At 34.3% G+C, this 14547-nt stretch overlaps 1 protein-coding gene across 1 annotated transcript in view; it reads left to right on the forward strand.

Moving 5' to 3' along the window:
- The window catches only part of Pclo (piccolo presynaptic cytomatrix protein), a 317165-nt gene that overhangs the window by 191661 nt on the left and 110957 nt on the right, over positions 1-14547 (forward strand). Inside the window, exon 10 of the mRNA XM_021190148.2 lies at positions 2474-2564. Within this exon, the coding sequence (XP_021045807.1) occupies positions 2474-2564 (91 nt within the window). The remainder of the gene's footprint in view (positions 1-2473; positions 2565-14547) is intronic.

Consider the following 14547-nt stretch of genomic DNA (forward strand, 5'->3'; position numbering starts at 1 on the left):
ATAGAAGATAACATATGCCTTAAATATACAAGCTTTACAAAGTTTAATTACATGAATTTTAATGTTCATACTTTTCTGCATTGATATTTATCTTTAAATACTGTTTTCCTCTTCAACTCAAGAACTTTATTTTGATCTAGAGGATAACAAAATGGCATTTTCATTTTATTCACTTCTTTATATATCTGGCAATCAAAGGTAGTATTGAGCTCTCGGTGCCAATAAACAAGGATGCTGTTACTTGAAAACCTGAACAAGAATTCATTCTCATGAAGTGTCCTGGGGGAAAGAGTATAAAGTCCAATTGACTTAATTCATACATGAATTTGTCTTTTGTATAAATATTGTACACAAAACACTACATGGGTACAGAATTATTTCTGAAAAATTATTAGATTTATAATCATATTAACTACAAATTTACCAAATCAGTATTTTTTCCAATATGTACATTTTAAGGTCTTCACTCTTCATGAAAAATCTAAGTGTTCTTTACTAAATGTATAGACCATATAACCTATTTATTTTTAAGACTTTTTTTCATGAAGAAGATCCATATCCATTACTTGAATGCTGTACAAGGCCATCATGTTAGCTATGATTATATGTTCCCATTCACTGTAGAGATCCTGATATATGCAAACCCTATGCTCCTGACTTGGGGTATATTCGTCTCCTCTGAAGAGATCATGCTTTTCTTACATTTGTATTCTGAACACTCTAGACTCTGGGCTCTTTGCTAAGTACACTGGCCACTCACGGTGTCATGAATACGATGTCATGCACTAACACATCTTTGATACAACCAGTACCACCTTGCTACAAAACAGAAAAAAAAAGTCTCTTTCCCTTATTCTTTAGTATAGTCCATGTCTTATGTTTTTCACTATCATCATACATAACATAGCAGTTTTCTGTCCTCCACACACTGACATGTAAGTGTGCAGTGTCCAATAGAGTCCTGAGAAACCATGAGGCGTCCATTCCCTACAGCAAGCATTTGTGCTAAGCGAAGTGTATGAATGTGTAAAAAAATATGCTAATGGAAATTTAATTACTTCATAAACATGTTGACTCAACTCATGAAAGTATTTAAGGTTAGGAAAAGAGAAGAATGCCTTTTCTGAGATACGACTAGGCAACAACCTTGATGTAAAATCATCAACATCCAGGATAACAGATACTAGCACCTTGGTGTATCATTTAACCTCCATTTGACTTCACTAATACTGCTAAAAACAGCTGCCCTGTAAGTCTGTTTCCTAGAAGACCCTGTCAGTATTTAACTGCAACTGTAGTTCTGCTTGAAAATGGCTCATCTATATCACAACTGTAGAAGTTTAATGTCTTAAAAACTGTGGGAATTGTATGGAGATACTGTAAGCAAACAATCACAAAAACGAAAATATTCAGTATCCAAACATTTGAGATACTGACTAAAATGTAACTATTCATTCATAAAAGTCTCATGATGTTTTATAAGTGACAATGATTCACTTATAAAACACACAAAAAAAAACATACTTACTCTTACAAGCTGCAGTCTGTTCACTATGAGATTGCATCTGCAGTAACAAATGTATAAAATGGAAGGAAACTCTAATTTCAAAATAGTGTTGCCTTAGTTTATTTTTAACCAATCAGGAAAATGACTTTAAAATTATCATTAAAGCTACATGACATTATAAAATAATTGAAATAAGAGTGAGGTGATATATACCAAGTATAAGGAATAATCTATGGTGTTAAAATAAAGTCAAGCTATGTAATAGAGTGGGAACCACAGACACAGTAGTAGCCTTAGTGTTTCTCCTTCTTTAGGAATCCCTGTAGTAATAAGAAATAGCTCAGTCAGTATCATAACCTGTGAACATAAAGCAAGAATTGAGAAGCACTTGTAAACCAAATCTTTGTTCATCTAGGCAGAATTAGTATAAATATGAATCTAGTAGATGTCCTCAGGAAACTTTCACAATAAAATTCAAGCACCTTTACTATATCGTAGTCCTAGTTAGGGTGAAGGGATGTGACAAGAGAGAAAATCCCTTGCTTTTCTCTGCTAGTTTCACTTAAATACTGAGTGGTTAAGAATGCCTTTTCATTTCCTGATTGTTCAAGTACAAAACCAGGTACAGGCTTTTGTCAATGTAAATTATTCATGGCAATCAAGTGAATACATACCACCATAGTCAGAAACATCCTTGAAAACCAGATAAGCATGCTCATTGATTCTCTAAACAAAGCAAGCTAATGTGCAAAAGTGATTGGTTATATATCAAACACCAATGAACTCAGAAAGGAGTCGTTGTGCAGTGTGTCTATAAGTTCTTCAGCTGATATCATCCAAGAACCTTCTGGTATATTTTCATTGATTTAATTGGTGTGCTTTGAACTGAACAAGTGTAAATTTCCACAATGTATGTCAAGGTTTTTTATTCCTGATTTTTTTCACCTAATCCCTTGTATGTCCTAGATTCTGCAGATGAATGGGAAGACAATGCACTACATCTTCCCTCATGCAAGGATAAAAATAACCAGAGACTCTAAGGATCACACAGTTTCAGGTAAAGCAAACTGAACTATCTGCTAATTTCTAATTCCAGTGTCAAATGGACATAAGTATTTGTATTTCAGTTCAAATGACTCCTGAAATTTTTGAAAACAACCTTTTATATATCTTTTTTTAGAACATGTCTAAAAATAGCAGGCTATTCATTTCAGCACACACACAGATACACAGACACAAACATACAAAATTAATTACATGATTTTTGCATGAAGAGTCACTGAGTGGCACAGATCTAGTCCTCTTTAGCTGTATCTCGAGCAGGGCATGATTTGGCAGCACCAGGGTCCCCACATTTCTGTGTATTTTGCACTGCTGAATAATATGGTCACTGAGTTTAAAGAAAATAGAAGCCTTCAGATCTTAGGATCAGATTCCTCTGTATTTATCCACAGTGAACACTGTCAATCATGCTGAGCTTTCAGATTACTTGTGTTTATTTATAGATCAAAGCTGATAATAGACTTTCTAAGCTCCTTATTTTGGAATGATTTTGACTTCCAGTAAACAGTACGGATTGTTGTACTGCCAGTTCATTGCCCAGTTTTCCTTATGTTTGCATGAACTTAACCTAAATTGATTAATCAAAGGAAATTAACATGGATATGATATTAAAACAGGCCTAAGTCTTACTCTCATTTTGAGTTTCTATACTAATCAATTATTTTATTTACTGCCTCAAGATACAACCTAGGGTCTCACACAGTATTTCATTGGCATGGTTCCTGCATCTCCTCCAGCATAACTATCTCTGTATTTCTTTGAATTTCCTGATCCTGAAATTCTTGAAAAATTATGAAACTTTCACATTGATAATGAGATTTCAATTATTTTGAAGTATAGGATGACATAAAATTTTCAAATTGATTAAAATATACCCTGGGTAACTTCCTCAATTACTGTGCATTATCTGTTTTTCATGTCCAATCAGTAGAAATTGAAAGTTTTGTTAAATTTCAAAGACTTTATTGTGATCTCTATACCAAAGGTGGATGTCACATAGTACATATGGTCTTTTGTTTGTTTTCATGATTATTTCAGAAAGCATGTGTCTTCTCAGATGCAATTGCAATTCTATTTCCAAAGAAGACTAGTCACTTAGAAATCTAATGTTGTTTTTCTGTTAGCATGGGTATTTTTTTCTTTTAGCACAGAAAAATAATTTTACATATATATGCTGTTCAAATTGAAAATACAAGAGAAAACATTTAACACCCTGGTGATCTTCATTTTTTTTTTATCATTTCAACCTTATAAAATCCATTCTATAGCTATAGTACCCATTTAGAGTTGGTTTTTATTTTTTAGACAATTTTTATATATTGGATCCAATTAGTACTTTTAGGGGTCGTTTTTCAGAGAATATTACGTGCTGAAAACTATTTCAGTTCTTTCATAACATAAACCAAAATGCATAATATTTTCTGGTAATGCTGAAATTATTTTTGTAAGATATATTAAAAAATCTTAAACCATTTCCTCTAAATCAACAGGCCCTATGTCAGTGTATCTGTCTATTTGTGTCATTATTTATGTTTGATATTAAAAGATTTTCTATTTGTCTTATCTTCTCTAATTCATTATCATTTTACTTGAACTGGAAAAAGTCTAAACTACAAGAATAATGAAAATAAATGCTTCTAATTTGCTGTTACAAATATTCTACTCTCAAAACAAAATTAAATTCCCTTCATTTTTCATAATGAAGGAAAAAATTACTATTTTGGAAACTCATTTTTTTTAGAAAATACACATATTATATCTCTCTGAGTTTCCTTTTCTTTTTTTAATTGGATATTTATTTATTTATATTTCAAATGTTATCCCCTATTTTGATTCCCCCCTAGAAACCCCCATCCCATTCTCCCTCCTCCTGTCTCTATAACTGTATACCCCCGTCCACTCACCCACCCACTCCCACCACCCTGTCCTGGTATTCCCCTACACCAAGGCATCAAACCTTCACAGGACAAAGGACCTCTTCTCCCACTGATGTCTGACAAGGCCATCCTCTTCTACATCTATGGCTGGAGCCATGGGTCCCTCTATGTGTACTCCTAGGGGGTGGTTTAGACCTTGGGAGCTCTGGTTGGTTGATATTGTTGTTCTTCCTATGGGGTTGTAAACCCCTTCAGCTCCTTCAGTTCTTTCTCTAACTCTTCCATTGAGGACTCCGTGATCGGTTCAATGGTTTTTTGCAAGCATCCACCTCTGTATGTGTCAGGCTCTGGCAAAGCTTCTCAGGCACAGCTATATCAGGCTCCTGTCAGCATGCACTTCCTGGCAATCACAAGTGTCTGCGTTTGGTGACTGTATATAGGATGGATCTCCAGGTGGGGCAGTCTCTGGATGGCCTTTCCTTCAGTCTCTGCTCCATACTTTGTCTTCTTAATTGCCCTCATGAGTATTTTGTTACCTCTTCTAAAGAAGGACCCACACTTTGGTCTTTCTTCTTCCTAAAATAATAAAATATTTTCCATTTTTATGGACACTTCAATGGTTACTACCAAATTTATAGATACTTTTGTTTGTTTTTAGAGAACACAGTTCTATACAAAATTAAATATCTTAAAACAGTATTTTCATTAAATCCTTAGGAATCTAGCTTATTTTAAATATATAAATCAGTGAATAGAAAGTCACATGTGACTTCTTTTTTCCACTTAAAAACTCTTTTATCTCAGATATAAATTGAGCACAACTATTCCCATTTTGTGATTTTTAAAGTACTAGACCAGTCCATCGTTTTTGTAATTAAATAGAACACTCTGTCATCTATCCTAATTTAAAAGACTTATAAATCCATATGTTATATCCTGGTTTAGCTTCTATACTATCTGAAAACTATTTTCTCAAGTGTGTTCTCTAAATGTTAAATTGCCTGGAGTGGCTATGAGACTTTAGGTCGCCTTTCAACCCATCAGAAATCCAAGAGCGACCAATACTATCTGAACATATGGGAAGCCTAACACAGCTTCCAGAACTGAGACAAATTGCAGAAATAACTGCCTACCTATACAGCCCCAGTAATTCAGGAAGTTGGAGCATCAGTCTTAAGCTTTCTTGCAGAGGATATTCTGACAGACCTTGAAAAGCAGGAATTATTAAGGACTATCTTATTCTTCTTGGCAGAACTAGGCTGTTCTAACCTGTAACGTGTGTCCTCTCAAGGAGGGTACAGAACTGCAGGAGAGATAGGTAATTTCTGCCCAGTGGCCACCTAGTCACAAATGTACCACCTCACCTGGAGGTAAGATGCTCAGCTGCTTCTTTGAATCCACGAATGGGGAGCTGTTAGAAACAGATTTTTCTCAACAACAAGTGAATAAATAACATTAAATTTCACATTTTGTGGATTTCTGACACTTTTGAAAACCAACTATCTATGTAAAGTAATCTGGACTGTTGTCCATTAACTACCCTCAGCTATTTCTAATTAAAAGATCTTGAAAACACTCTAACAATAAACTCAGAGCCAAAAATTTGCTATTTGACCCTTAATTCACAGGCTTAAATATCTCAGATCAGTTTATAATAACAGTTATAGAAGGAATGGGTCCAAGCCTTGAACTTTGAAAATTTTTGTATCAATAGAAAAAATTTATACCAATGAAAACCTTGATTCTGCATCAAATAAATTCTGTACCAAAATAAGAAATTATGATTTCAACTTAGTAACTATTGTAAAGGTTTCTACCAAATGAGATTATGGCTACACAATAAATTCTAGCTATTTCCTTCCTGTTCCAATTATGACCACTTCTAAATTCCCCAGAAAGGCAACCTTAGAATAACCTCCTCCAGCCCCAAAGTCTAGGGAACTGGGATGACGACTCTTCATAACTTCTTTAAACTGAATATGGACATTGAGATATCTTTGAAGGCGAGGAGGGTAGGGAAAATGTGGGAGTTGGTTGGCCTTAAGAAGGCCACACCAATAATTGTTTTAGTCTTTGATGTCTATGCCCTGCCTGAATCCAGCTGAAAGTCCAAGAGATCAAGAGTTCAAAGCAGGTCGGTTCAGCATAGCTGACAATGAAATTCACCAAGGCTGTATATTCTGTAATATACAAATCTAAAAACAAAATTTTAGTATCATCAAGTTATCTTATTTGTTTGATTCTCTGGAATTTAGTTCTTCAGGGGGTATCCCTTCATTATATCTGATCCGTATAGACACTAATCATCTTTTCTAAAAATGCAAAGACAAAACCTTTCTCCCAACTCAGCATATCTTTGAGCCAGTGACCAGAAAAAAATTTATTTTGACCTCTCTCCCAGAAGAGTAATATAACCACAAAACTGAAAATCATACCCATTCTGAATATTAAAACAATACAAAACAAATGAAGTAAATTGTATGTGCCTATTCTTAGGCTTTTTCTATTTTGCTATGCAGAATAATAACTCAAAGTTCTCATGGATGCCACATTAGAGAATATGAGTTAGTTATCTTGTAGACCTTATTATGCCATCTTTAAAACAATTGATTTACACTTCTATCAATGCTTATAAACAGGCAACTTGTCAAATCAGGATTTAAAACCAAAATTCCCATGGACAAAATGTTAGACAGAATTTGAGTATCCTGTAAGACTTATTAGATAAATATATCTTTATAACATCTTTAAAGAAATTAATTCAAACTTTCTCTCTGTCTATTGGAAGCAGGTAGTTTTTTACTTGTTAAGCTCTCTGCCTTAAGAAGCCATCCTGTTATAACATCTATCTGTATGGCTCTCTACCTGGAGCCACAGACTTTTATTAATTAATACCTGTTCAAAGTAAATGATTATCACTTCTCTGTCTACTTGGAGTCAGTGACTAATTTTCCCAATCCTAGTTCCAAACCATGGGTGAGATACCCCATTGAGTCAGACAAAATCTGTATATAAATCTATCCTAAAAGCAAATAATCTCACTTATAAATACACAGTTAAATCAGTATCTGTCCTAAGATGTAGGCAGCAGCCATCTTGTCTCTTTCCACAGCAGGGGACCCTAGAGCCCTTTTTGTTTCAAGGTTCTGGTGCTTGAGTCCACATGACTCGTCCCAGTGCCACGTTTCTCTCACTTAGAAAATAAAACTCTCTCAGGCTAATAATCTTAAATCTTAAATAAATCTTAAATCTTAAAGTGAATTCTTGCCCAGTGCATTGGTTCACCACCCGTTGCAGGAAATATTAAAAAGAAAAAAATGAATCTCACACTATTTCCTGCAAGGAACCAACAGGCTGACCAGCCAGGCACTGGCAGACAATGGCCAGCCTGTTCTTATCTCCTGGAGACTCTCTGACATGGAGCTCCTAAATCTCTCCACCCAGCTTGCTAAATTCCCACTGGCGGGTCCCTACCACTCCAGTGTCATGTTTCAAAACTCCCATGGCCTTTTGTGGTGCACTTCTGGCAAACCCATGCTTTGCCTCTATACCTTTCTCTCTGATATTCAGTCGAGCCACCGTGTGAAGGAAAACACCACACAAACTTAGTTCAGAATCAATGATAACTCAATCACTGGATGCATCACTAGAATCCTAATCTTGTAAACCATATACATCTAAATCCTTCTGTGTCAAATCCTGGAGGATTCCCCATTTAAACCAGGAGACACTAGCAGCTATGTCTTGTCCTCTCTCTGTCCCAGTCAAAAGCCCACGTGTGACATTTTATAAAGTGTCTAATGGTCGGCACAACCTTGAACAGAACTCTCAAACTTTCTTTGTCCTGTTGTGTACTGCCAAACCAAGCTTGCTATGATTTATTGCAGTTTTGTTGATACTAATTATTTATTAATCAATATTTTGAATAAAAATTTGGTTTGACATTTTAAATTTGGTAAATATTTTGACAGATAAAACTGTATCTACTTAGGCACAAAATGATATTTTGAAATATATAGATAGGTTGTTAAATGATTAAAGGAAGCTATCACCCATGTTATTATGTTTGTGTAGGAATGTTCTGAATTTTTCTATGACAATTTCCCAAAATATAATGTTCTTATTAGCTTTAGTCATAACTGAGTGTATCTTTTAAAGATGCATACTAAAATATTTACAAATAGTTTTAAAGCAAATTTTTAGACATCTCAAAAGGTATGGACAATATTACACAGAAAGAAGAAATAAAATTTGCCATGATTTTGTGATTGTGGGGCTAGAATATGAACTGTATTGTGATGAACAATTTGTTTTTCGTCTTATTATTTCCTGTACATATAAAAAAGAGTAGAAAACAGCCGCCAGTATGCTTTCATTTTGGTTACCAAAACTTGTTCAAAGTAGATATATTGTCTATCACTTACAGTCTCTTATCAGACATATACAAGTGACCATAGAAAAAAAAGTATTATAAAACTATTATAAAGTAGGTACAATTAACAAATAGAAGAAAAATGTTATTTATAGGAAACTAAAACAATGACTAAAAGAAGCATAAAGAGAAAGTGGATTAATAACACTTCCCTTGTCAAACATTTCTCAAAATATGGATGATAGAAGCTGACAACCCCTTGATGTTTTTGTGGATTCACCAACTCAAACCTGCTTTCAGAGTGATGCTCACACAGGTTATGCCTTCATCCTTCTCATTCTTTGAGAATATTCAGTGTAGTATTTTTGGAGGCCATTCACTGTGTGACTTCCCAAGAGACTGGATATGAATATGAGTGTGAGATTTCAGTTGCTAAATATAAATATAAATACTAAACATATTAAGTATATGTTGGGCAATTAATGTAGAATAGCGTTATTATTGCTTCCGAGAAATTAGTAAACATTTCAATCCTGTTTTGATAATGCAGATAACACAGAAAATATAAACAGGTGTAAAATATACTAGTAAAGTCTCTTTGAAGTGTCAAGAATAGTAGACATGATGGATGACTTTTGAAACCCAAATCTTGGAGGTCAACACTATAAAGATATTTACAGGAGTAGTTAAAAAGCAATATAAATACAAAGATATGCTTCTTGTTCATATATTTTTTTAATGTAGATAAATAGAATCTGCTTTCCAAATGCTTTTATAACTCAGAGTCTGTGACCCTCCCTGACCCTGGGGATTGTAGACCGATGTTGGTCCGTGGAGGGCAAAGGGGCAAAGGGAGCAGAGACAACAGACTGGGGCTTCAGAAGCCCTGTGACTATGTACGGTGAAGAAGGCACCATGGGACCAGTTGTAGGGATGCAGTTCATCTTTATTTGAGCTAATACAAGGCTTATACAGTTTCAGATTACAAGAAAGTCCCGTGATGGGCAAAGGCCATTAGCTTAGGGTACTGAAATGCCTCATTACTTTGGGGAAACATTTCAGGAATCTCAGATTCTAGCTGAACAGGTCCTTATCTATTGGAAGAAGGGAATTTGGACTTGTAATCTAACTAAGGCTACATGAAATTCTACAGGTAGGGGCCTCTGGGCGGTTTGTAGACTGTCCAGACAAGGTCAGAAAAAGAGGGAACCCTTGCCAATGAAGGGTGTCTTCTATTATGTGCTAAGCCCAGAAGGCTGTCAGGTTAATGGTAGACTTTGACCTTTATTAGCACTTTTTCCACAATAGTGCAGAAATGTTTATGTTCTGTAACTTAGAACTCTTACTATGATTCGCTGGGTGAACAGAAGAAATGTATGAAGACTCCAGCCCTCAACTTCCTCGTGATTTAGATGATGTCCAAACTATAAAACTATAATGAAGTTTTACCAAAAAAGGTTAGGAAGAGCTTACATAAAAGCTAATAGATTTATGAACTTTTATTACTTATACCCATTTTATGTATGAATAAAACATACAGGCAATCATGTTTTTGTACCATTATGCATAATTTTATAAATTATGCAAAGAGAAATATGTACAAATGACATCTGAAATTTTAGAAAATATGTCCTTAATATTTCGACACATAAATTTCCAATATGTACTCAATAGATATTTTTGACAATTGTGCAATGGTTTTGAAAGTATTTGTTCACTAAACACAAACTATAAAGTGGAATGAAGCTAATAGCTAAAGCACTTTGCAGTAATAAGGACACAAGCTGTAATTCAGCACTAAAATCCATTTAAAATTTGAGGATACATTATTTTGGGTGGGCAGGAAATAAGGTGAGATGACTGAAAGTGAACCTATTACAAATATTTGCACTTTCCACATACCCAACAAATACCACTTTTCTCTTTAATACAAATAAATAAGTTGGGGTGGGGAGGAAAAGAAGACTGCAATATTGGAGAAATTAATCCCCTCCTCTGGAACTTCCTTCTTTTTTTTTTTTTAAAGATTTATTTTATTTATTATATGTAAGTAGCTGTCTTCAGACACTCCAGAAGAGGGAGTCAGATCTTGTTACGGATGGTTATGAGCCACCATGTGGTTGCTGGGATTTGAACTCTGGACCTTCGGAAGAGCAGTCGGGTGCTCTTACCCACTGAGCCATCTCACCAGCCCTGGAACTCCTTCTTATGGTTTCAGAGATTCAGGTGTTTGAAATTAACCAAAAGAAATTCTAACTTTAAAAAAAAAAAAAAAAAAAGGCATTTGTATGTATAGCTCCGTAATAGACTCTCTACATCTGCAAGGCGACAAAGACTAAATGGCCACTTCATAACACAGAACAAGAAAAATGTTTAAAAGGTAGCAGGGTCTTAGAAAATATTGGCTCATTTTTTAACTCACTAGTCGCTGTCCTTTTGCTTTTAGAAACAGTAGATAAATTCTAGTGAGTTCCATTGAATCTGAGTTGAAAATCCAAATGTGTGTTCTTGTCTTAATGTTGTTGTTGTTCTTATCATCACAATCATCATCATCACTATTATTTTACCAAAATATAACATAAATATTACAAAAAATCATTGTTAATGTCCAGATGTATAGTTTTAATAAACGTCCAGAATTGTACAACATTACCACAGTGCTATTTTAAAATTTTCTACTGTTATAAACGTTCTTAGAAACTGCTAACCTCTACTTCTTATGTCTGTTGCCCAGCCATGAGAAAGTCCACATTTACTCTCTGATTCTAACAGTCCATGATTTAAAAGTATTTCATGTGAACAGAATCAAATAATACACAGTTTTCATTTCTGTAATCTCTTTTTCCAAAGTTTTTCATTTGTCTATGTTACAGCATGCACTTTACTTGTACCGTTTTGTTGCTAAAGATATATATATATATATATAATTTTTGTTACATAGTTTTCTATATGTAAAAATTCAATCTTATACAGTTTGTTTAACTTCTTAAGAAACCACCTAATCCAGTCATTTCTCAAAGGGAACTTGTCACCTTTAACAATAGCTAAGGCATCCCCTGAGGACCACTGTTGCCATAGCATACTAGCTGTGATTTGCTTTTCCTTCTGAAATAAGTTTGAGCATCTTTTTGTACAATCCAAAGCAGCATGCAGGCTCCCTGGTAAAATTACTGGCCTAATCTTCTGCTGTTACATTTTTGGACTATTTGCCATATAAGTTGTAAAAGTTTTTATTTGGTACAGCTAAAAGTCCTTTCTAAGGTATATTGTATTCTTGTACTTATTTCCAGTTTGTTTTATGTCCTTTTATGTTTTCGTTTTTATTTTTGAGATTATAATTTAGTACTTTTCTCCCTTCCCTTTCCTATCTCCTTTTCATATATCCATCCTCATTGTATTTCAAATTCATAGTGTCTCTTTTCACTGTTATTCCATGCACATATAAGTATGTATGTATGTATGTCAAATGTATGTGTGTATGTATGTAGATGAGTGTGTGTATTTGTGTGCATGTATATTCACATGTATATGTATATATACACATTGCTAAATACTGAAAACTGTGGCAGCCACTATAAAAATGAGTAATGAGAATTCTCAAAAACCTAAACGTAGATCTACCATTTGACTAATCTATACAACTCACCGGCATATATCCAAAAGGCTTGACATCCTACTCCATAAGTGCTTGCTCAGGCATGCTCACTGCCACTATATTCACAATAGCTGGGAGATGGAAACAACCTAAATGCCCTTCAACTGATGAATGGTCAGTGAAAATGTGATACCTCTACAACAGAATTCTACTCAACCATACATAAAATCATTAAATTTGCAGCTGTGTGAGCTGAACGAGAAAATGTGCTCCCTCCTTTAGTACAGTTGTGTTTTGAGTTTTGAAATCTGGTACTTTCAGTCCTCAAAATTCTAAGTTTCAAAAACCATTTGAGCGATTCTGTACCCTTTGAATTTTAACAATGTTTTTAATCAGCTTTCTCGCACTGTGAGGGGGATTGTACTGAGAGCAAAAATTAGTGCCCATAAAAATGTTGCCTTAAAATCACTGAATTTTCCAATGCATGAATATGTACCATCTCATATATTTAGATTTCCTCTGATTCTTATCACTAAAATTTTATTTCTCCTGTATAAAATTAGCATTTATCTTACTAATGTGTTTAAATTTTTGTTCTGGTTAATTTTATTGTGAGTAGTTTTCTTAATTGGGAGTTTGAAGGATCTCCTGACATTATGTAAACATTAATTTATACATATATAAGCCTCTAATTAATGCCTCAAAGATTTATTATTCTTAAAATTTTCATTTAATACTCATGATTTCTACACGCCAAAATATGTGAGCTGCCAATAAAATATTTACCCATCCCGTTCCAATTTTTATGCTCACTTTTCTTTCATAATACAAGGAAAGATTTTCTGTACAATGCCGGATATAGTATCAAGGGCAGGCATTCTTGCTCCATTTTAACATTTAGGGAAAACATTTATTCCTTCACAATTAACATGTTATGAAGAATGCTGTAGAAGCATCTTCACATTTCCAGCTCGGGGCAGATTTATGTTTTTTTGTTTTTCTATTGTTTTGTCCTTGTATTGTTTGAAAGATTGACGTATGTAGCCAAGGCTTGCCTTGAACTCATCCAGTAAGTGGAGGAATATACCATAGCTATGCAAAGCATACTTGACCCTTTATTGCTAGTTTGGCTTAGGGAGCTTTATTGGGAATATATCCAGGATTTTCCCCTAAAACATTGACTAAGTACAATGAGATGATCATGTGTTCTTTGTTATTAAGAAGGCACAAATTAAGTGCTTTCCAGATTTTAAACTACATGGCGTTCACATGATTTCCATTTGTTAAAATGTGTGATTATGTTTCATGATTTAGCTTGTTTTTCAAGTATTTGTGTGTCATCTTCCAAGATTATTTTATGTACATATTTTCAAACTTTGTCATTGAATAGCTCCGTATTGTAGTTTTCTAAAAGTTCTATCTACAGCCAGTGATGGGTCAAAGCTCACCTCAAATGACTTTCCTCTACCTCTAAAGCTATAAGTTTTTGTTGCCAGATTGATATATAAATTTGGAAAAAAAATCTCAAAGTTAAAGTAAATTTTAAACTTTCTAATTTCTTACCTGTCTTATATATGTATCTTATCTTCTGTAGACAATATATTCATGGTCTCTTAGGCTTTGCCTGCCCTAGGCTGTCTATATACCAAGACTCAATTTGTCCAGAAGCATGGAGAACATTTATTGATTTGACTCACCTAGCCATCAGTGGCCCAACTTAATACCAAGAGGATCTTCAGATCTCCTACTTGCTCCATTCCATAGCAGCAAAGCCTCTCTCTGGTCTTTATGACTCACTTGCCCTTTTAAAATCACACAACAGATAAGCTGAGTTTAGAAGTAGTCTAGAAACGCACAATAGAGTTTTACTCTCCTTATTTTTAAGCCAGTAGTTTCTCTGGACTATATGCTTCTCTCTCTTTGGATGATTTACTACCTTCCAAATGTTGAAATGTCTAATAATTTATAAAATCCTATAATATTCCCTATTACTAGGAATCTTAGCTAGGGTCACCCTCATAGATTCCTTGGAGTTTCCATTGCCATTTTTTTTTTTTTTTTTTTTTTTTGTTGCTCATCACATTTTATCCGTATGGAACCAGGTTATTTACCATTGATTTAGTCTGGTGCCTAT

The sequence above is a fragment of the Mus pahari genome, chromosome 2 (genome assembly GCF_900095145.1).
Source record: "Mus pahari chromosome 2, PAHARI_EIJ_v1.1, whole genome shotgun sequence".
Taxonomy (NCBI): Eukaryota; Metazoa; Chordata; class Mammalia; order Rodentia; family Muridae; genus Mus; species Mus pahari.